This window comes from Bos indicus x Bos taurus, chromosome 22 (assembly GCF_003369695.1).
Source record: "Bos indicus x Bos taurus breed Angus x Brahman F1 hybrid chromosome 22, Bos_hybrid_MaternalHap_v2.0, whole genome shotgun sequence".
Taxonomy (NCBI): domain Eukaryota; kingdom Metazoa; phylum Chordata; class Mammalia; order Artiodactyla; family Bovidae; genus Bos; species Bos indicus x Bos taurus.
Window position 1 is genome coordinate 3454004 of NC_040097.1, and position 24377 is coordinate 3478380.

General features: G+C 41.5%; 1 protein-coding gene across 6 annotated transcripts in view; it reads left to right on the forward strand.

Annotated features, from left to right (window-relative positions):
* Nucleotides 1-24377, forward strand: part of NR2C2 (nuclear receptor subfamily 2 group C member 2) — a 115176-nt gene that overhangs the window by 58402 nt on the left and 32397 nt on the right. For all 6 annotated transcript variants that reach the window (XR_003507853.1, XM_027523496.1, XM_027523492.1 and 3 more), the window contains one exon: nucleotides 16687-16797. Coding sequence is in view for 5 of the 6 variants with exons in the window: in XM_027523492.1 (XP_027379293.1) it covers nucleotides 16687-16797 (111 nt within the window). In the remaining variant the exon portion in view is untranslated. The remainder of the gene's footprint in view (nucleotides 1-16686; nucleotides 16798-24377) is intronic.

Genomic DNA, 24377 nt, shown 5'->3' on the forward strand with positions numbered 1-24377 from the left:
TGTGCTTATTGGTTATTTGTATATTTTCTTTGGAGAAATGTCTATTCATATGTTTTGCCTATTGTTAATCAAGTTGAGTTTTTTTTATGTTGCTAAGTTTTAGAAGTTCTTGATATAATCAGAGGTTTATACCTTGTCAGATACATGATTTGCAAATGTTTTTTCTCATTCTGTAGTTTGCGTTTCCACTCTGTTCATACTGTCTTTCGATGCACAAATATTATCATTTCTTTGTGTGATTTCTTTTTTCCCCTTTAGCTGCCTGTGCCTTTTGTATCGCATCATGAAATCGCTGCCGAATCTAGTGGTGTGGTGACTTTTCTCCTAGGTTTTCTCCTGAGAGTTTTGTAGTTTCAGGTCTGACGTTTAGGTCTTTGATTGAATTAATTTAGGTCTCTGATTGAATTGATTCTTGTGTATGGCATGAGGTAAGAGCCCAGCTTCATTCTTTTGCATATGGATATTGTTTTTCTAGCACTTTTGTTGAAAAGAATGTTTTTCCTCCCATTGAATGGTCTCAGCTCCCTTGTCAAAAAATTGTTTAACCAGATATGCAACAATTTACTTCTGGAATGTCTTTTCCTTTGGTCTATATGTTTGTCTTTATGCTAATACCATGATTTTGTGACTAAAGCTTTGTAGCAGGTTTTGAAATCATGAAACCCAAGTCCCCCAACTTTGTTCTTTATCAAGGTAGTTTTGTCTATTTGGGATCCCTTGAAATTCCATACGAAGCTCAGGATGGGTTTTTCCATTTCTGCCAAAAAAAAAAGACGAAGATTGGGACTTTGATAGGAACTGTATTGAACCTGTAAATCACTTTGGGAAGTATTGACATACTAGCAGTGTTAAGTCCTTCAACCCATGAACATGGAAAATGTTTCCATTTATTCCTCTCAGCAGTGTTTTGCAGTTTTTAATGTACAAATCTCTTACCTTTTAGGAGCTTCCCTCAAAGCTCAGTCAGTAAAGAGTCTGCCTGCAGTGCAAGAGACCCAGGTTCAATTCCTGGGTGGAGCAGATCCCCTGGAGAAGAAAATGGAAACCCACTCCAGTATTCTTACCTGGAGAACCCCATGGACAGAAGAGCCTGGCAGGGGTTGCAAGAGTCGGACACAACTGAGCGACTAAGCACACACTTACCTTTTACTTCTTCTTTTCTCACTTGGATGCCTTTTCTTTCTTTTGCTTGCTTCATTGCTCTTGCTGGAACTTCCAGTACAGTGTTGAGTAGAGAAGGTGAAAGCAGACATGCTTGTTACACAGGAAAAGTTTTCAGTCTTTGACGACTGAGTGTGGTATTGACTCTGGGTTTCTCCTATACGGCTTTTATTAAGTTTAGATAATTTGTTTCTATTTCTAGTTCATTGAGTGTTTTTATCGTAAAAGGATGATAAATTTTGTCAAATGCTTTTACTCCTTCTATTGAGATGATACTGTGGAATTTTTCCTTCATTGTGTTAATGCCATGTGTTATGATGATAGATTTGTGTATGTTGATCCAGTATCTTTGCCTGGCTGATAGCAGGACAGTGCTGGCCTCAATAGAATGAGTTAGGAAGTGTTCCGTACTCTTCAGTATTGTGGATGAGTCTGAGAATGCTGCCTTAAGTATTTGGTAGAAATGACCAGTGAAGCTGTTGGGTCCAGGGTTTTCTTAATGAGATCTTTTGGATTGATTCATTCTCCTTAGTAGTTAATGGTCTATTCATGTTTTCTGTTAATTCGTGCTTTAGTCATGGTTGCTAAGTCGCTTCAGTCGTGTCCGACTCTGTGCGACCCCATAGACGGCACCCACCAGGCTGCCCCGTCCCTGGGATTCTCCAGGCAAGAACAGTGGAGTGGGCTGCCATTTCCTTCTCCAATGAAAGAAAGTGAAAAGGGAAAGTGAAGATGCTCAGTCGTGTCCGACTCTTAGCGACCCCGTGGACTGCAGCCCACCAGGTTCCTCCATCCATGGGATTCTCCAAGCGAGAGTGCTGGAGTGGGGTGCCATTGCCTTCTCCCTTTAGTCATGGCAGGTTTGTTAATTTCATCTAGGTTATCCAATTTGTTGGCATACAACTGATCATAGTATTCTTTTATAAACTTTTATATTTCTATAGAATTGATAATAATCTCACTTTTGTCTCTGATTTCAGAAATTTGAAATCTCTTTCTTTCCCCTTAGTCCATCTAGCTAGGTTCAGTTCAATTCAGTCGCATCTGGCTCTTTGCAACCCCATGGACTGAAGCACGCCAGGCTTCCCTGTCCTCACCAACTCTCAGAGCTTGCTCAAACTCACGTCCATTGAGTTGGTAATGCCATCCAACCATCTTATCTTCTGTCATCCCCTTCTCCTCCCGCCTTCAATCTTTCCCAGCATCGGGGTCTTTTCTAATGAGTTAGTTCTTCGCATCAGGTGGCCGTAGTATTGGAGAGGGGGGGATCTCCTTGCAGTCCAAGGGACTCTCAAGAGTCTTCTCCAACACCACAGTTCAAAAGCATCAATTCTTTGGTGCTCACCTTTATTTATGGCCCAACTCTCGAATTCATGCATAAAACTACTGGAAAAACCATAGCTTTGACGAGATGGACCTTTGTCAGCAAAGTAATGTCTTTTCTTTTTAATACACTGTCTATGTTGGTCATACCTTTTCTTTCAAGGAGCAAGCGTCTGTTAATTTCTTGGCTGCAGTCACCATCTGCAGCAATTTTGGAGCCCAAGAAAATAAAGTCTGACACTTTACATTGTTTCCCCATCTATTTGCCATGAAGTGATGGGACCAGATGGCATGATCTTCGTTTTTTGAATGTTGAGTTTTAAGCCAACTTTTTCACTCTCCTTTTTCACTTTCATCAAGAGGCTCTTTAGTTCTTCTTCACTTTCTGCCCTAAGGGTGGTGTCTGTCATCTGCGTATCTGAGGTTATTGATATTTCTCCTGGCAATCTTGATTCCAGCTTGTGCTTCATCCAGCCCTACATTTTGCATGATGTACTCTGCATGTAAATTAAATAAGCAGGATGACAATATACAGCCTTGATGTACTCCTTTCATGAGTTGGAACCAGTCTGTTGTTCCATGTCAACTACTGCTTCTTGACTTGCATACAGATTTCTCAGGAGGCAGGTAAGGTGGTCTGGTATTTCCATCTCTTGAAGAATTTTCCACAGTTTGTTGTGATCCACACAGTTAAAGGCTTTGGCATAGTCAATAAAGCAGAAGTAGATGTTTTTCTGGAACTCTCTTGCTTTTTCGATGATCCATTAGATGTTGGCAATTTGATCTCTGGTTCCTCTGCCTTTTCTAAATCCAGCTTGAACATCTGGAAGTTCACAGTTCATGTACTGTTGAAGCCTGGCTTGGAGAATTTTGAGCATTACTTTACTAGCGTGTGGGATGGGTGCAGTTGTGCAATAGTTTGAACATTCTTCTTCAGTTTTGTCCATTTTGTTGATCTTTTCAAAGAATCAGCTTTGATTTGTTGATTTTTTATATAGTTTTCTTATTATAAATAATAATCTTTATTATATCCTTTCTCTTGCTAACTTTGAATTCGGTTTGTTCTTTTCTTTTTTACTGTAGTTGTAAAAGTTAGGTTATTTGTTTGAGATTTTTCTTCTTTTTTTAAAAAATCATTTGTAGCTCATAAGTTTCCCACTTAACACCACTTTTGCAAATTCCCTAAGTTTTGGTATGTTATGTTTTTGTTTCCATTCATTTCCAAGTTTTTTATAATTACCTTTATGGTTTCCTTTTTGATTCATTGGTCATTGAAGACTGTGTTGTTTAATTTCCACAAATTTGTGATTTTTTCCAGTTTCCTCTTATTGGCAGTCTCTAACTTCATTCTGTTATGGTCAGAGAACACTTTGTCTGATTCAGTTCAGTTCAGTTGCTCAGTTATGTCCGATTCTTTGCGACCCCATGAATTGCAGCACGCCAGGCCTCCCTGTCCATCACAAACTCCCAGAGTTCACTCAGACCCACGTCCATTGAGTCAGTGATGCCATCCAGCCATCTCATCCTCTGTCGTCCCCTTCTCCTCCTGCCCCTAATCCCTCCCAGCATCAGAGTCTTTTCCAATGAGTCAACCTTTCGCATGAGGTGGCCAAAGTACTGGAGTTTCAGCTTTAGCATCATTCCTTCCAAAGAAATCCCAGGGCTAATCTCCTTCAGAATGGACTGGTTGGATCTCCTTGCAGTCCAAGGGACTCTCAAGAGTCTTCTCCAACACCACAGTTCAAAAGCATCAATTCTTCGGCACTCAGCTTTCTTCACAGTCCAACTCTCACATCCATACATGACTACTGGAAAAAACATAACCTTGACTAGACAGACCTTTGTTGGCAAAGTAATGTCTCTGCTTTCGAATATGCTGTCTAGGTTGGTCATAACTTTCCTTCCAAGGAGTAAGCGTCTTTTAATTTCATGGCTGTAGTCACCATCTGTAGTGATTTTGGAGCCCAAAAAATAAAGTCTGACACTGTTTCCACTGTTTCCCCATCTATTTCCCATGAAGTGATGGGACCAGATGCCATGATCTTAGTTTTCTGAATGTTGAGCTTTAAGCCAACTTTTTCACTCTCCGCTTTCACTTTCATCAAGAGGCTTTTTAGTTCCTCTTCACTTTCTGCCATAAGGGTGGTGTCATCTGCATATCTGAGGTTATTGGTATTTCTCCCGGCAATCTTGCTTCCAGCTTGTGCTTCTTCCAGTCCAGCGTTTCTCATGATGTACTCTGCATATAAGTTAAATAAGCAGGGTGACAATATACAGCCTTGACGTACTCCTTTTCCTATTTGGAACCAGTCTGTTGTTCCATGTCCAGTTCTAACTTGCTTCCTGACCTGCATATAGGTTTCTCAAGAGGCAGATCAGGTGGTCTGGGATTCCCATCTCTTTCAGGATTTTCCACAGTTTATTGTGATCCACACAGTCAAAGGCTTTGGCATAGTCAATAAAGCAGAAATAGATGTTTTTCTGGAACTCTCTTGCTTTTTAGATGATCCAGTGGATATTGGCAATTTGATCTCTGTTTCCTCTGCCTTTTCTAAAACCAGCTTGAACATTTGGAAGTTCATGGTTCACGTATTGCTGAAGCCTGGCTTGGAGAATTTTGAGCATTACTTTACTAGCGTGTGAGATGAGTGCAATGCACTGCCTTTCTTTGGGATTGGAATGCAAACTGACCTTTTCCAGTCCTGTGGCCACTGCTGAGTTTTCCAGATTTGCTGGCGTATTGAGTGCAGCACTTTCACAGCATCATCCAAAGGATTTGAAAAAGCTCAACTGGAATTCCATCACTTCCACTAGCTTTGTTGGTAGTGATGCTTCCTGAGGCCCACTTGACTTCCTGTCTTTTAAAATTTGCTGAGACATAAGTTTTGGCTGCATTTATGGCCCATGCTGGAGAATGTCCCTTGTGTACTTGAGGAGAATGTGTATTTGTTGTTTCATGGTAGAGTGTCCTGTTATAGTGTGTCCAGTCTCGTTAGTTTCTCTTGTGTTAAGTCTTCTCTTTCCTTATACATCTTCTGTCTGATGGTTCTGTTCCTTCTTGAGATTGCAATAGTGAAGTCTCCAATTATTATTGCAGAACTGTCTATTTCTTCCTTAAGTTGTATCAGTTTGGACTTCATGTACTTTTCTGGTTATTAAGTGTGTAACTTTGTGATTATTATATCTTCTTGCTGTGTTGAATCTCTTATTAGTATCCTTCTTTGGCTTCCCTGGTGGCTCAGAGGATAAAAGAGTCTGCCTGCAGTGCAGGAGACCTGGGTTCGATCCCTGGGTTGGGAAGATCCCCTGGAGAAAGAAATGGCAACCCACTCCAGTATTCTGGTCTGGAGAATCCCATGGTTGGAGGAGCCTGGCAGGCTACAGTCCATGGGGTCACAAGAGTTGGACACGACTGAGCAACTTCACTTTCTTCTTTCTTTCTTCTTTGTCTCTTAAACCCTTTTAAAGTTTAAAGTCTACTTTGTTTGATTTTAGAACAGCTACCTCTGCTCTCTTTTGGTTTTTGTTTGCATAAATTATCTTTTCCCTTCCTTTCCTTTTCAGTCTGTTTGTGTCTTGGGTTCTAAAGTGAGTCTCCCAGGCAGCATGCAGTTGAAACAGAATGTCTCAACGGTGTTCCGCCATTCTCTCTCTTGATTAGAGAGTTTTATTGATTTGCATTTAAAATATTTATGCATGCGGAACTTCTGTCATTTTGCTCTTTGTTGTATATATGCCTTCAGCTTTTCTGTCCTTCATTTCCTGCATTCCTATCTTCTTTTATATTTAGTTGATTTTTTAGTAGTGAAATGTTTAAATCACTTCTCATTTTCTTTTGTACCTGTTCCATGGCTGTTTTCTTTATGGTTACCATGAAGGTTACATGTAACATCCTAAAGTTGCAAATTCACACTAGTATGAACTTACACCAGCTTAATTTCACTCACTGTCAAACGTTTTTCATTTACAGCTCCGTCCCTACCTCTTTCTGTAGTTGATGTCACTGATTACATTTTTATGCCCCAAAACATAAGCTAATAATTCTTTTTAAATACATTAGTCTCCTTAATTATGTAGAAAAAAAGATTCTGAGTTTCATACCAAAGATATAGCAATAGTATTTACAATAATTGAGGGTTTTTTAAGTGTATTTTTAGGAAGCAAAAGGCCCAGTGGTGAACCGTTGCCACAGTGACACTGGCGTTTTATGATCGCCACGTGTTTACATGTGTTGGCGTTCTTGTTTCCCAGGGTCCTACCGTCTTTCCTTTCTCCTCGCAGGTCTCTCTTGAACGTTTCTTGCAGGGCAAGGCTAGTGATCACAAATCCCCTTAGCTTTTGTTTATCTGCAATGTCTTGGTTTGTCTCTCACTTTTAAAAATATTTATTTACCTGTTTATTTCAATTGAAGTATGTATGTGTGCGAGTGCTCAGTCACTCAGCTGTGTTTCATTCTTTGTGACCCCTTGGACTGTAGCCCACCAGGCTTCTCTGTCCATGGAACTTTCCAGGTAGGAATACTGGAGTGGGTTGCGCTTTCCTTCTCCAGATCCTCCAGACCCAGCGATTGGACCTGGGTCTCTGTGTCGCCTGCACTGGCAGGTGGGTCCTTTAACACTAGCGCCACCTAGCTGATCTGCAGTGTTGCGTTCATTTCTGCTGTACAGCAGCGTGACTCAGTTATACATGTGGTTTATTATGGGATATTGAATATAGTTCCCTGTGCTACACAGTAGGACCCTGCTTATTTTTTGTGTATTGTGTGTGTGTGTGTGTAATGAAAGATTTTTACATATTAGATACAGGGAAGTCATTCTGTTTTATGCATGAGTTAACTTGAATTTTATACTCAGTAGAATAGCCTGTTCGTGGCCTATCAAACATGCATTGTATATCTGCCTTAATTATTAAAAAGAAAAGGTCACATTGACCAGAAGAATGTCCATGTTAAAAATAAAGATTAAATTCCTGTCTTCTTGGATTGCCATTGCTGGTTCTCCTTTGATGATAAGACTCTCTTCCAAGGTGCCAAGGCCTTGCCGACTTGCTGATCTCTGATCCACGTGGGGTTTTGTTTGTTTTTGTTCTTAAACCTTGAAGAAGTATAATGTTCTTTGTTTTGACAAGATGCAGAACTCTGCTTGGCAGCCATGCTTCTCCAGAGGAGCTGGTCAGAGTAATCTGGGAAGCTGGCCTCTGGGCTAGTCTTCAGTTTGGCTCACAGAAAACGTTTCTTATTATAGAGCATTTATTGGTTATTTTTATTGACATTTGTATTTGCTAATCCCAGAGTCCTAACTTGTGCCCTTCCCCTTTGGTGACTGTAGTCTGTTTTCTGTGTCGCTGATTTTGTTTCTGTTTGGTAAATAAGTCCATTGGTATAGTTTTAAAAGACAACATATAGGTGATATCGTGTGCTATTTGTCTTTCTCTCTCTCTCTCGGCTTAATATGATAACCTCTGGGTCCATCCGTGTTGCTGCAGACGGCATCATTTCCTTCTTTTCCCCCATTCTTTTTTATGGCTGAACTGCATGCCACTATATACACACCACATCTTTGTCCACCCATCTGTCGGACATTTAGGCTGTTGCCATGTCTTGGCTATTGTAAGTGGTGCTGCCATGAACATTGGGGTGCATGTTATCTTTTCCAGTTAGAATTTTCGCCAGATTTATGCCCAGGAGTGGAACTGCTAGATCATATGGCAGCTCTGTTTGTTTTTGGTTTTGTTTTTTCTTAAGGAACCCCACACTGTTCTCCGGGCTTCCCAGGAGGCGCTAGTGGTAAAGACCCACCTGCCAGTGCAAGAGATGTAAGAGGCGTAGGCTCGATCCCTGGGTCGGGAAGACCCCCTGAGGAGGGCGTGGTAGTCCACCCCAGTGTTCTTGCCTGGAGAACCCCATGGACAGAGGAGCCTGGCGGGTACAGTCCATAGGGTCACACAGAGTCAGACACGACTGAAGCGACTCAGCACACACGCGTGTACTGTTCTCCATAGTGGCTGTGCCGGTTTACACTCCCACCACAGTGTAGGAGGGGTTCCTTTTCTGCAAACCCTCTCCAGCCTTTGTTATTTGTAGACTTTTTGACCATGGCCATTCTGACTGGTGTGAGGTAATACCTCATTGTTGTTTTGATTTGCATTTCTCTGATAATTAGTGATGTTGAGCACCTTTTCATGTGTCTTATTTGCCAACTTGTGTGTCGTCTTTGGAGAAATATCTAGGTCTTATTTTTTTATTGGGTTGTTTGCTTTTTTTGTTACTGAGTTGTATGAGCTGTTTGTATATTTTGGAAATTAAGCCCTTGCTGGTTACGTTATTTGCAGGCATTTTCTCCCAGTCCACAGGTTGTCTTTTCATTTTGTATATGGTATACTTTGTTGTGCAAAAGCTTGTAAGTTTTATTTTTATTTCTGTTGTCTTGGGAGACTGAACTAAGAAAACGATGCTATGATTTACGTTACAGAATGTTTGGCCCGTGTTCTCTTCTACGAGTTTTATTGTGTCATGTCTTATATATGTCTCAGCCATTTTGAGTTTATTCTTGTGTAGGGTGTGAGGGAGTGTTCCAGCTGCTTGCTGAAGAGGCTGGCTTGTCTTCGTTGTGTATTCTTGACTCCTTTGTCTGAAATTAATTGACAATAGATGTGTGGGATTATTTTTGGGTTCTCTGATTTTGATTATTGTAGCTTTGTAGTATTATCTGACATCTGGGAGGGTTATGCTTCCAGCTTTGTTCTTTTCTCTCAGGATTGCTTTGGCAATTCTGGATCTGTTATGATTCCATAAAAATTTTGGAATTTTGTAGTTCCATGTAAAATGTCATGGGTAATTTAATGGAGAATCCCTTTAAATCTGTAGAGTGCTTTGGGTAGTATGGTCATTTTAACAATATTCTAATCCAAGAATATGGTGTGTTTCCATTTTTTTGTATGCATATTCCTTTGTCAGTGTTCTAAAGTTGTCAGCATATAAGTCTTTCACCTCCTTGATTGAGTTTATTCCTATTCATTTTATTTTTTAATGTGGTATTTAAAGGAATCTTTAAAAAGATTTTTTCCCTTTCTGCTATTTCATTGTTAGTGTAAAGAAATGCAACTGATTTATGTGTGTTAATCTTGTATCCTGCTACCTTGCTGAATTCGTTTATCACGTCTGATAGTTTTTATGTGGAGTCTTTTTATACCTAGTATCAGATTGGGTGGCACCTAGTCTAAGACTCATGGCTCATTAATAAGGCCATGACACCTTTATACCCAATAGTCCCTAATCCTTATATACTTATGAAAAAAAGACCCCCAGACAGCAGCTGGTTCTCACTCTCAGATTTAAAAGATGCCTTCTCTTTCATCCCATTGGCACTAGAATCACAATACTTGTCGCATTGAAGTAGAACTCCTCATCAGTACCCCCTCAGTAGCTGACCTACCCCAAGGCTTTATTAGCCCTCATCTTTTGGAGCAGGCTCTAGCCCAGGATCTACAAGACCTAACTCTTGAGGGAGGAACATTTATTCACTATATTGATGATCTTTTGATTTGCTCCCCCACTCAGTCCCACACCATGATATACACCACTCAAGGTCCTTAATTTCCTGGCTTATTGGGGTTACAAAGTGTCCAAATCTAAGGCCCAGTTGGTACAACAAGTGTCCTATTTGGGGATTATTTTTACCCCTGGTAGATGCAGCCTTCTGGCAGATTATACACAGGCGATACCCATCTACAGATTCCCACTACCCATAAACAACTACAAGCATTTCTGGGCCTAACCAGGTACTGCAGAGTCTGGGTACCTAACTGTGGTCTCATGGCACAGCCCCTTATATCAAGCATTAAAAGGTAAGGAAGATCAGATACCCCTCAAACGAGAACCAGTCCAGCGGGAGCCGTGGACACTTGAAAAAGCCTCCTCCACAGCACTCCCACTTTGGGTCTACCTAACTTTCCTAACTGTTCTGACTCTGCACCCAGAAAACAGGGAGTGCGGCCTTAGGAATCCTAACCCAAAGACTGGGAGAAACCACACAGCCAAAGCCTATCTCTCCAAACAGCTGGAGTCCACTGTGAAGGCTGGCCTCCCTGTCTTAGGGTGCTAGGAGCACTGTCCCTTGTAGCTGAGGGAGCACGGAAATTTACTCTGGGAGCCCCATTCAGGTTCTGATTGCTCACCAGGTACCAGACCTACTAAATGATCACGAATTTTCAGATAGCAAATTCTTTTATTTGAAAGCCCACAGATATGTTTGAGTATTTGCAAAACTTTAACCCCAGCAACTTTACTGCCCATACCAGGAAAAGATGACCCTACTCAGACTTGCTCCGAGATCCGGATAGTTTCTCCCAGTGTCCACCCAGACCTCTCAGACCAACCCTTAGCCAATACTGATTAAATCTGATTTACTGGTGGAAGCAGTTATATTACGGAGAAGACAGTGGCACCCCACTCCAGTACTCCCGCCTGGAAAATCCCATGGGCGGAGGAGCCTGGTGGGCTGCAATCCGTGGGGTTGCGAAGAGTCGGACACGACTGAGTGACTTCACTTTCAGTTTTCACTTTCATGCATTGGAGAAGGAAATGGCAACCCACTCCAGTGTTCTTGCCTGGAGAATCCCAGGGACGGGGGAGCCTGGTGGGCTGCCGTCTATGGGGTCGCACAGAGTCGGACATGACTGAAGTGACTTAGCAGCAGCAGCAGTTATATTACAGAAGGAAAACACGAGGCTGGATACACTGTTGTGTCCCTTTATGGGAATATTGAAGCCCGAATTCTAGCCCAGGTGACGTAGGGCTTCCCAGGTGGCTCTAGTGGTAAAGAACCTGCCTGCCTGTGCAGGAGCCATGGAGACTCGGGCTTGATCCCTGGGTGGGGAGACAACCTGGGGGAGGGCGTGGCAGCCCACTGCAGTGCTCTCGCCTGGAGAATCCCTCAGATGGAGGGGCCCTCGGGCCGCCACCCATAGGGTCGCAGAGAGTGTGACACGGCCGAGTGACCGAGCATGCGTGCGGGCATGTTGGGTACGTATGTTAATGAGTATAATATACCTTCTTGTATTGATCCTTTTTTTTAATCATTATGCAGTTTCCTTCTTTATGTTTGTTTTCGGCTTTTGTTTTAAAACCTGTTTTGTCTGATAGGAGTATTGTTACTCCTGCTTTCTTCTTCTTTCTGTTTGCATGAAATTAGATTTTCCATCCCCTTACTTTCAACCTATATATGTTCTTTGCTTTAAAGTGGATCATTTGTAGGCAGTATATTGTAGCCTCTTGTTTTACTATCTGATCTGGCACTTTATGTCTTTTGATTGGAACATTCAGTCCATTGACATATAATGTCATTGTTGATAGATATGTATGTACTGCCATTGTAAACCTTGTTCTCCAGTTGATGTTACATTTCTTCTTTTCCTGTTGTGGTTTGATGGTTTTCTTTTATATTATGCTTGTGTTTTCTTCTTTGTGGTTTTTGTGAATATACTGTATGTTTTTGATTTGTGTGTGTGAGTCTCTCAGTTGTGTCTGACTCTTAGTGACCCCATGGACTGTAGCCCACCAGGCTCCTCTGTCCATGGGATTTTCCAGGCAAGAATACTGGAGTGGGTTGCCATTTCCTTCTCCAAGGGATCTTCCAACCCAGGGATCGAACCCGGATCTCCTGAATTGAAGGCAGATTCTTTACCATCTGAGCTACCAGGGAAGCCCCCATTTACTTTAGACTGGTATTCATATATATTCCAAACATATTCTAAAAAACAAACAAAACCTGTTTTCTTACCTCCCACACATTTTATGGTTTTGATGTCTTTTATGTCTTCATGTTTATCCTTTTCTTGTTTGTTGCAGCTATTTTCACTTTCACACAATTGTTTTAAAATGTTTTAATCGGTCTACTGGTCTGTTTACACTATCTACTTTCTAGTTGCATTTTTCTCTTTCCTGTAGGTTCTTCCTTCTTTCCAAGTTATTTATTTTAACGTTTTTAAATAGTTTATTTTAGCTGCGCTGGATCTTCATTTTCATGTGCAGGCTTCCTCTGCTTGTGGTGAACTGGGGCTGCTCTGCGTTATAATGTGCAGGCTTCTCTTGTGCTGGCTTCTCTAGGTGTGGAGCACAGGCTCTCGGCCTGTAGACTCAGGAGTCAGAGCACAGAGACTCAGAGTTGCCGCGCACAGGCTCTAGAGCGCCAGCCCAGTAGTTCTGGTGCACGGGTTTAGTTGCTTCGTGGCATGTGGAGTCTTCCCATATTGGGGATTGAACCTGTGTTCCTCCTTTGACAGGCAGATTCTTACCTACTGTACCACCAGGGACGGCCCCTTCTTTACTATTTAGAGAAGACCTTTTGGTATTTTTTTAAGAGTAAAAGTTTAGTCTTCCTGTATTATTTTAGTTTTTGCTTGTCTGAGAAATTCTTTATCTCTCCTTCTCTTCTAACCTTGCTGGGTAGAATGTCATAGGTTGCAGGTTTTTCCCTTTCAGGATTTTGAATTTATCTTTGTCACTTCCTTCAGGCCTGCAGTATTTAGTAGAGATATCAGAGGATAGCCTTATGGGACTTCCCTTTTAACCGCTCCCCCCCCCCTTTTTTTTTGCAGCCTTTAGAATCCTCTTTATGTTTTGCCATTTTAATGATAACCTCCCTCGCCTTTGAAGGACTGTTTTGCTGGGTATAGGATTTTGGATTGACATATTTCTTTTCTTTGAGCACTTTGAATGTATTAGCCAACTGTCTTCTGGCCTTCAAAGTCTCTAAAGAGAAATTGGCAAATAACCTAATTGTGGATTTTTTGTATGTGACAATTTGCTTCTCTTTTAAATGCTTTCAAGATTTTCTCTTCTTGTCTTTTGAACTTTGCTTATAATGTATCTTGATTTGGGTCTCTGTGAGTTCCTCATATGGTGAGCTTGGATGTTTATGTTCATGTCTGATCAAATTTGGGCAGCTTTTCAGCCACTGTTTCTTCGCGTGCTCTGCCCACACCCCTCTCTCTCTGATTCCCACAGTGCTGCTGGTCTCACTGCTGGTATCCTGCAGGCCTCTTTGGCACTGGTCACTTCTCTCCCATCTTTTTTCTTTCTGTTCCTCAGATTCACTAAATCCCATCAAGGTTACTGATTCTTTTGCTTACTCGAATATTCCTTTGAATCCCTTTAGTGAATTTTTCATTTCAATTTCTGAACTTTTTAGCTCCAAAATTTTTTTGCTTTCTTTCTAGATTTTCTGTCGCTTATTGGTATTTTGATTTTGTTCATATATCATTCTCTGACTTTTCCACATCTTCCTTTAGTTCAGTCCTTATTTAGTGCATTTGATGTGAGATCTTTTTCAGATGTAATTTTTGTTAATTTTTTTTTTCCTTTGACTGGGCCATACTTTTATTTCTTTGTATGCCTTGTGATTTTGTTGTTGAAAACTGGACATATGAATCTAATAATGTGGTAACTCTAGAAATCAGATTCTCTTTCTTGCCAGGTATTTGCTGGTTTTTGTTAATTTGTTTTTATTGTAAGCACTTTCTGTAAGCAACATCCTGACATGTAAATTTAAGGTCTTTTCTAAACATGTGTCTTTCCCTAAGCATGTGTAGTTACTTTCTAATTTTTCCTGTATATGCAGTTAGTTTGAAAGTCTTTGTCTGTAATGTCTAATTCCCAAAAGAAGAACAAAGAGAAAAGGGGGTGGTGGGAGAACAAACCAGTCTTTTAAGTCCCCTGGAAATCACTTTAGTAGAGATGGGCATTGGCAACAGTAGGAGGAAGTGCAAAGACCATGGATGCCACCTCCTTGTCTGCACCTCTGGGATCAGAAGCAGTCAGCAATTGGCGCACGGGTCCCCAGTTTTGGAAGACAAGGACCCTTTCTGCCACCCTGGCTCCCAAGGCTGTGTGCAGGCTGCTTCCGGAGTGTGTGCACAGTTCCCTGCTCTGGGATAGGGGCGGGGACAGGTAGCTGCACTGTTGTGCTAGGAGCTGGAGTTGACCAAAATTAACCGCACTGTATCGTCCAAGTCTTCCCCCGGAAATTGCAAGCCTCCATTGGACTCTGGAGTTCCACAATAGTCCCATCAGACAGTTTCTGAAGTCTGTCTGTGATCTAGGTAGAGAGACAGATTCCTTGGTGCTTCCTACTCCACCATTTCCCTAGAATTCTCTCTCTTGAATTAATTGTTTTTTATATAATAGGAGTGAGGTGTCCAGTTTCATTCTTCTATTTTTCCATCACCATTCGTTGAAAATGCTCTTCTTTCCCCATGGAGTTATCATGGCACTTTTGTCAAAAATCATCTGACCATTGATGGAAAGGTTAGTTTCTACGCTCTTTGTTCTGTTTTATTGCTCTATTAGTCTATTTTTATGCCATTGCCACACTGTTCCAATTACCATTGCTTTCTAATAGGGGCTTCCCAGGTGGCAGAGAACCGGCCTGCCAATGCAGGAGACACAAGAGACAAGTAAGTTTTGAAACCAGGAAGTTCAGTCCTCCAACTTCGTTCTCTTTCAAGATTGTTTTGGCTATTCTGGTTCCCTTGCATTTTCATGAATTTTAGGATGAATTTATCAATTTATGCAATACATGCAGCTAGAATTCGAATAGCAACTATATTGAATCTATTGATCAATTTGGGTAGAATTGACATTTTACCAGTATTAAGTCTTCTGATCCATGAACACAGATGTCTTTATGTTTATTTACATCTTAATTTCTTTCAACAGTGTTTTGTAGTTTTCAGTATACAAATGCTGTATTTTGTTTGTTAAGCTTATTTCTGGGTATTTTCTTGTGTTTGATGTTATGGTTAGTGGGATTGTTTCTTTAATTTTCTGAGTGCTCTTTGCTAACGTATAGAAAAATAACTGATTTTCATATGTTGATTTTGTATTCTGCGACCTTGAAACTCATTTATTAGACCTAGTAGTTTTTCTGTGGAGTCTTCTGGATTTTCTGTATAAAGGATCATATTATCTGCTAATAGGGATCGTTTTCCCTCTTTCCAGATCTTGCTGCTTTTATTTCTTTTTCTTTTCTAACTGCCTTGTCTAGAAGTTGCAGTATGATGTCAAGTGGACATGGGAAAGTAGAATTCCTTGTCTTGTTCCTGATCATTGGGAGAAGGGTTTTAGTCTTATATCATTAAGCATTATGTTAGCTATATTTTATAAAGACTTGTTAACAGGTTGACATATCAGTACTTCTTAGTTTGTTGAATGGGGTGTTTTTTTTTTGTAATCATGAAAGAGTATTGAATTTTGTCAAATGCTTTTTCTGTCCATTGAGATGATCATTTGACTTTTGTCCCCTTCTAAGGTATATTTTATTGTTTGATTCATATGTTGAAGCAACCTTGCATTCCTGGGATAAATCCCACTTAGTCATAGTGTATGGTTCTTTATATGGTTCTGGATTCATTTTGTTTGGATTTTGTTTCAGATGATTGCATCTTTATTCATAAGGAATATTGATCTGGGTCTATAGTTCTCTTGTGATCATCTGTCTGGTTTTGGTATTAGGTATTATTGGCCTCATAGAATGAATCAAGAAGTATTTTCTTCTTCCTCCTCCTCCTCCTCCTATTATTCTTTTTTTTTTAAGTTTGAAAAATATTGGTTCATAACATACTTTTATTCAAAGAAAAATAATACCTGATCACTTCAGGTGTCCAAGTGACTGTTCTGAACCTTGAACCTTTACTTTGATGGGTACTGACCTTGTGTTACTGATGAACTTTTTCAAGTTTCACCCCGTGGGGTGGGAGGTTGCCAGGCTCTTTGACAAGTACTAATAATGGTAGTTTACAGTGTAATTCTGGTTCTGTTTGCCATCCTCAGCAGTACTGTGAGAGCGTTTCTTCTGAAAACTGTCATCTCACAGGAGTGCTTTATAGCTGGCTTTGTAGACAGTGGGGGAAAAAAGTTCAAAGATGATTTCTAAGAAGTTATTTTGGTAGCTTTATATTTAATTGATGCTGCACAGAGCAGACCTGAAAATTCCTTTCATTTTTTCTTGCATTTTCAACATTAGAAACAGCTGTTTGAGCTGGTTTTCAGGATCCTTCTGGAGAAGCGTCTCGTTGATGCTTTGTCATCCTGAACTACACATTTTGTCACTCGGAGCCACAGTGAAACCAAGGGGCGCGGTCCTCAGACGCCCACTGGGAACCTTTCTGAGCCCCCTTGTGATCCAGCCCGCTTCTCGCCCACAGGTACCACGTACACAGACTTCTCGGCCGGAATCTCCAGGGATGACCAGCCCCTCCCCGCGCATCCAGATAATCTCCACTGATTCTGCGGTAGCCTCACCTCAGCGCATTCAGGTACCTCCCCAGTCCCCCTGGGGTCCAGCCACCCACCCTCCCTGAATCCGTTCCAAAAACAGAGCTGCCTGAGGGTCTCAGGAAGGAGCTGTGCTTCTTAGGCATCCAGTATAGTGCAGTCTCATTTATGTTTTAAAATGTAAAAGAAGAAAGAGTTTACATTTGCTAAACTAACTTACTTTTAATCTAAAAGTCTGAAGTGTCACTTCAAACTATTGGAATGAAGTACCGTTTTATAACTTTTGAACTTCAGAACTGAGAGGCAGCATGTCCTAGTAAACTAGCAGTTAAGAGCATGGACCCCGCTTGAAGTCAGATCCCAGTGCTCCACTTTATCGCTTTCCTAACATCTCAGTTTTTTCATTTAGAAAATGTGCATAATAGTAGTGCTTACCTCATAAGGTTATTAGGAAAAATCAGTGGATATTGCTTGTAAGATGCTTAAAGCGGCGCTTGGCACATGATAATGTTCAGTGTGTCCTCGTTATCTATAATAACTATTTGGCACCCCATTCCAGCAGTCTTGCCTGGAAAATCCCGTGGACAGAGGAGCCTGGAAGGCTGCAGTCCATGCGGTCTCGAAGAGTCGGACACGACTGAGCGACTTCACTTTCACTTTTCACTTTCCACTTTCATGCATTGCAGAAGGAAATGGCAACCCACTCCAGTGTTCTTGCCTGGAGAATCCCAGGGATGGGGGAGCCTGGTGGGCTGCCATCTATGGGGTCGCAGGGAGTCGGACAAGACTGAAGCGACTTAGCAGTAGTAGTATCGTTCCTGTTAACTATTTCATATTCACTTATGGGAAGGTTAGCCTTCCCCAGGGCTCTGAGCCTGCCTCTGGCTCACTGAAGAAAGAGAAGATATGTGTATTGAAATCATGACCAGCAAGCAGGAAGAAGGGGAATGCTGATGACTCAAATTAGATTCATAGTTACCTCAGAAGGCTGAATCAGAAGACCAAACCAAAGCATGTGAGCAGAAATGAATGGCAGAAAAAGCACTAAATATGTAACAGAAGTCTGAGAAAATACCAGGCAGCCAGGTATTCAAGTGAATTAGTTAAGGATCGATTTCATTTTCAGTTTGCTTACTTTAAGCTAAGTAAAAGTGAGCAGTAAGCTGTAATAAGAAGATGGTTTCTGTAGTGTTTCCCCATTCGTAAAAGTGATTTTATGGATTGTTAAAAACTAAGCATAACAGAGTTGTATTAAGGAAAGTGAAATGAGTTGTTAAAAATTGTATTTCCATCATGCCTATTTTACATAAGTTAATCATAAAACGGAAGTTCATATACTTGTAATTTTTTTCACTTCACACCAAGTAGGACACACATATCTGAGTGTTTGGAAATTTAGAAGTTATTGGTCCAATGAGGTTTTACTATTCTTCAGAATTAGAAACTTTATGTAGCTAAGTTATTTTTTCTTTCACTTTGTTCTTATTTGCTGATTGTGACTTGAAAATGAGTCCTTTATAGTTTAATGTAGTAGGTATTAGGATCCTGCCTACATAACTCGCCCAGGTTTGGAAAAGGGACTAACTTTGTATGTTTAACTATGGCTGTTACATTGTGGTTTCACAGCCATCCAAGGGCAGGTGAGAGCATAGAACACTCCCCCAGAAGACTCCAGCTAGTCTTGGAGTTAGTGTATATTTCGAGAGAGAGTGTACAGCCCCCTGTGTTGGTGTAAGAAGAATCCTTGTTTTCTTAGGGGCTGTGCGGGCATCCCAGTTCATCCAGAGGGGTATTCCCATGCCCTGGCGCTTGGTCCGTGGTTCCACCACTGTCCTGGCTAGAATGCAGGTTCTTGAGCCACAAGTCTTGTAGAATGGATCTGTGGTGTTGTGCTTTCAGTTTCTCTAGGGAAAATAACCCCTTAACATGAGTTTTATGTGTAGTAAGTATAGCTGAAAATCTTTTCATTGTGAACTGTCAATAAAATTGAATATACTTTGCTTGAACTGAAGTGTGTTTGAAAGTTTGGTATTTTAAAGAAGAGTTATGGTCATAACCAATGTAAGTTGGTTTCTAGTTCTTGATGTTGGCGCCGATGTCTTCTATGAAGTTTTCCTTTCTAGCCCTGACTTAAGCGTTGGATCTCCAACCCATTGTGGGAAAAGAGTTCATTTCCTGATGTTTTAGTGAGTAATCAGTGCTCTGACCTAGATAGTAGCTCTGTGATAAGTTTGTGAGGGAAGATTATTCAGTAAGGATGGCAAGCTGTGCAACATTTAGAAACTTTTGGCTCTGAACGGAACGGACTTTAGGAGTAAATCCTGTGTCTCCTCAGTTGTGTGACCCGGGGAAGTTTCTCTAACATCCGTAACTGTCAAGTGGCGATAGTGACAGTGCCTGTTGGATGGCGCTGTAAACAGGTGAAGAGGTAGTGCCCATAGCCTATAGGGAGTAGACGGCAATAGGGTTAGCGTCTGTGTTACGGGCTTTTAATGTTGTATTTCCATACAAGTTCAGACGTAAGGAAAATAATACATAGGAATCTTGTATTCCCTTTATACAGATTCACCAGTTTTTGCTGTAACATTCTGAATGTATGTATGATGTATGTTTTTCTGAATCATTTGAGAATAAAAATAGAGACATCATGCTGCTTTGCCCTGGATACTTCTGTTGCATTTGCTATGGAGAATGACATTCTCCTATGTATTTACACTACAGTGATCAAAATCAGGCAATTTACTATTGAAACAAGCCATTATCTAATCCATAGTCCAAATTCTAAAATTCATCAGTTTTCTCAACCAAGTCCTCTATAGTTGTTTTTTCCCCCATCCTAGGATTTCTTTTTACTGTTTATAATAATGACAGCAAAAATCAAGGTGCCAGTCAGCACACGACCAGCAGCACATCCAGTCGTGCAGACCAGCAGAGGGCCGCCCCGCCGGTGGGTCTGTGTCACTGCTACATGTCAGCCCACTGGTTGCAGAAGGGCTTTGCGACCACGTGGGGAAGAGCGACGCTCCCAGTGTGGGGAGAGGCGGACTTGTGACTGGGTGGAGAGCTGTGGTGTTTGGGGATGCAGAAGTCCCGTGCAGAAAGTGTGGGAGGAAGAAGATGGCGGCAAGAGGGAAACACCGGCTTGTCTGAGAAGGAGGCCTCACTGGAGCAGTCCAGTCACAAAACCTAGCTTCTCGGGAAATTTCATGAGTTTCCATCATATGCAGTCTTTCTAGGCCAGTGGTTTTCAAGCTCGGTCCTTTATTACTTCCAAGATTATGCGCATATTACGTTCAAATGTCATTTTTTAATCCAGCTTTTAAAGTGATCTGTTGTTCAGTCACGTCTGACTCTGCACACCAGGCTTCCCTGCCCTTCTCTATCTTCTAGAGATTGCTCAGTTTCCTGTGCATCGAGTCAGTGATGCTGGAGATTAAAAGAGAAACACTTGGCACAGTACGCACCAAAGTTGACGTGCTGGGGGTCACTGCGCTCACTGGACGCCACCTTCCTTCTCTCTGGGGCGGATCTTGGCTTAAAGCTTCTTTTCCACCTGTGGATTTTAAGGTGTCCCTGAGCTATTCCTCCACACTCTCCATTTCACATTTATGTTTTCAGTAGAGCATAATTGTACTTATTGTTTGACTGAAGGAAATGTTTAAATTTAAGCTTATGAAATACATTTATATGATATGGTGCTTTTTTATCTCCTCTATTTTTTGGATGTTTCACCTGTTACTAGAAAAGACTTCTGCTGTTTGTTTTTTAGAAGTTTGGAATCTGCATTACATTCCCCAGGGGAGTGCATCCCGGGCTCCTGCAGCTTCCTTCCCTCGGTCTCTTCCATCAGCTCTGTATTCCTTCGCGTCGTTCTTGAGCTGCCGGTGCCTGCTGTCTGTCCTTTCTCCATCCGCAGCCTCTGGTGCTTCCTCTCTTGCTCTGCTGACTCTGGTGGCTCCTCTCAGGTTCTCATAGGAGTTGTTTGTATGTGTTGAGTGGGTAATAGGTACACACCGTAACTGAGTCATACCAGAGAAAGTAGAAGATGAGTCTCCCTCTCCACGTCTCTCCCAAGAATGGCCACTGTTGCCGTATTGCTTAGTTTTTCAGAGTTGGCCTGCACCAACACCCGTGAGTGCACATGTGAGCAGCGCAGCATAGTTCACACGCCTGCCACACTCTGCCCGCACTGCTCTGTGCTTTACTCTTGGAGTAAAGTGGTACAAATAGAGCCTCCTCTTCTTATTAAGTAGGGTTTTGAGATTTCATTTTATGAATGTTGTGATAAATAACCTTTCACCTGAGAGTATTCCTGTAGGATCAATTATTCAAAACCGGGTCGCTGGTATTGAGAGTGTGTCGTGTAATTTTGACAGTCGTTGCCAAACTGCCTTCCAAAGAGGTTCTGCCAGTTTACTCCAGCCAGCCTGGTGTGAGAGCGCCTGTTTCCTTACATACTCAGTGAAATATTTTGAGAGGGAGTGTGTGTGTGTGTGTGTGTGGTGTGGTGTGTGTGGGTGTGTGTGTGTTTTATGGCCCAGAATGTGGTGTGTGTGTGTGTGTGTGTTTTATGGCCCAGAAGTGGTCTGAGTGAATGTTTCATGCAGGCGTCAGAAGAATGTATGTTCTGCTGTTGCTAGCTGGAGGACTTTATGAATGTCAGTTACATCAGGGTGATTGATAGTGCTGCTCAGGTCAGCTGTATCCCGATTGATCTCCTGCCTGCATATCTGACAGAGAAGCGACACCTCCAGATGGCCGGTTGACCGCTTCGTCTCTTTCTGGCAGTTGTACCCGTTTTGCCTCGTGTGCTCTGCTGCTCTGTTGCTAGGCGCATGCACATTAAGAGGATTGTTACGTCTTTGCGGGAGATTGAGCCATTTTATCATATGAAGCCCCTCTCTATGCCTAAAATTTTCCTTGTTCTGAAGTCTGCTTTGTCTTCACATTGAAGTAGTTACTCTAGCTGTCTTTTGACTTTTCACTTTTCACCTGTCTGCGTTTAGGGTTTTCTGTAACAATGAATAGTCGAGTCTTTTTTTTTTATCCAGATGACAGTCTCTTTTAGATGGTGTATACAGAACACCCACATTTAAAACAGATTGTCAATATATTTGAACTAATATTACCGTGTATGTAACTGTTTCTGGTATGATGCCAGGCTTCGTTTTCTGCCTTTTCTAGTTTTGATTGAGCAACTTATCTGATCCACTTTTATCTCTTTTCTTAGTGTATCACATGTACCTCTTCACAAGTGTTTTTAGTTGTTGCCCTAAAGTTTACAATTCACATTTTAAACTAATCTAAATTTATCATCAACTGACAGCACCCTGTTTCACCTATAATGGGAACCTTTTCACAGTATTGCCAACCCCTGCCTCCCATCTTTTGTAATATTGCTGTAATTCATTTCACTTACCCACATGCAGTAGTCACCCAGTACATTGTTACTTAATTTTAACAGTTTTTTTTTTTTAAGATCAATTAAGAATAAGAAAAAGAAGATTTAGTTTTGCCTTCATTAATTCCTTCTTTGGTGTTCTCCCATTCTTTATGTAAATGCAAGTTCCTGATCTGTTCCATTTACCTTCTGCCTGAAAAAAACCTTGGGACATTACTTACAAGGCATATCTGCTGGTGATGAATTTGTAGTTTTTGTCTGAGAAAAGCGGCTTCCCTGGTGGCTCAGAGGTTAAAGCGTCTGCCTGCAATGCGGGAGACCTGGGTTCGATCCCTAGGTTGGGAAGATCCCCTGGAGAAGGAAATGGCCACCCACTCCAGTACTTGCCTGAAGAATCCCATGGACAGAGGAGCCTGGTGGGCTACAGTTCACGAGGTCGAAAAGAGTCGGCTACGACTGAGCGACTTCACTTTTTTGGTCTGAGAAAGTCTTTATTTCACTTTGACTTTCTTGATGTTGGGTTGTCTTTTTTTTTTATGATTTTCTGTGAAATACATGACATAAAATTAAGCATTTTAAAGTAACGAGTTCAGTGGCATTGAACATATTCATAATATGGTGCAGCCACCTCCTCTGACAAGTTTCAAAACATTTCTTTCACTCCTTCACTCCCCTTACCCACTGTGCAGCTTTCCCTGTGCCTCCTCCACCTGGTCCCTAGTGGTTATCTGAACTCCATCTCTGTGGATTTATCAGTTCTGGATATTTACTATAAATGGAGTCACACAGTATGTGACCTTTTTTGTGTCTGGCTTCTTTTGTGTCTTACATAATGTTTACCCACACTTATGGCGTGTATGTTATTCTTTCTTAGGGCTACATAACTCTCCACCGTGTGCCATAATTGATTTATCCGTTCATTGATGGAGCCGCCTTCACTGTTGAAGGATATGTTTGTCAAATGTAGAATTCTGGTTTGGTGGTTCATTTCAACAGCATTTGAACTATTTTGCTCTATCATCTTCTGTCTTGCATGGTTTCTAAAGACAAATCTGCTCTAAAATTTTTTTTTTCTTTATTGGTGAGGTGGACTTTTCTCCCAAACGGAGAGTGGGAGAGAAATCTTTTCCCATGTTTTTGACAGGGAGAGTTAACTTTTTATCTTTTTTGGTCTTATAAATAGGATATACTTAAATGTAGTTTTTGAGTTCTTACTGTGCTTGATGTTCTCTAAGCTTCATGGATCTGTGGTTTGGTGTTTTGTCATTAACTACGGGAAGTTCTCACCTATTATTACTTTGAATACTTCTTCTTCTGGTATTCTAGTTACGTATCTGTTCTCTCCTGCAGCTATCCCGTGGTTCTTGGGTCCTGTGCTCTGGGTTTTGTGTGTCGCGTGTGTATTCTGCGTTGGTTTCTTGGTGCTTTCCCCTTCACGTTTCAGTGGAGGGCTTGTTCGGGCCTGTCTTCAAGCTCACCGGTGGTTTCCTTGGTTGTGCCCAGGCATACTTCATTTCTGCTGCAGTGTGTTTGATTTCTAGCATGCTATGTTTTCTGAGAATTTTCATATCTCTGTAGGTTTATCATTTGTTCTTACATGTTGTCTATTTTTTTTTTCCTTCAGAGATCCTTAGATACTGATCATGAGTTATTTTAAATTCCTTATCTGAAAGTTCTAACATTTGTGTCACATCTGAGTCTGGGTCTGATGCTTGTTTTGTCTTTCCAGATTGTATTTTTCTTATGTTTTGAAATTCTGTGTATTTTTTTTTTTGCTAAATGTCAGACAATGTTGGCTGTGTTAGACAGCAGGAACGGAAGTGCATCAGCCTCTGTATGAGGCGTTGTTGTTCTGGCTGGGGGTTGCGCTCTGTGTAATGTTTGCTGTGGCTGTAAGTGGCTGAAACTTCAGATTCCTCTAGATGCCTTTGTTTCTGTCCTCTTGACTTTGAGCTGCCCTAGATATTCCTCCTCAGAGAGTTTGTATCTTGAAGCTCAGCCGTAATCCGCTGTTACCATTCTGTAGCCTAGTTGGTAAGGTGTAAGGGAAGGGTGGTTGCTGTTCAGTCACTCAGTTGTGTCCAGCTCTCTGCGACTCCATGGACTGCAGCACGCCAGGCCTCCCTGTCCATCACCAATTCCTGGAGCTTGCTCAAACTCATGTCCATTGAGTCAGTGATGCTATCCAAGCATCTCATCCTCTGTCATCTCCTTCTCCTC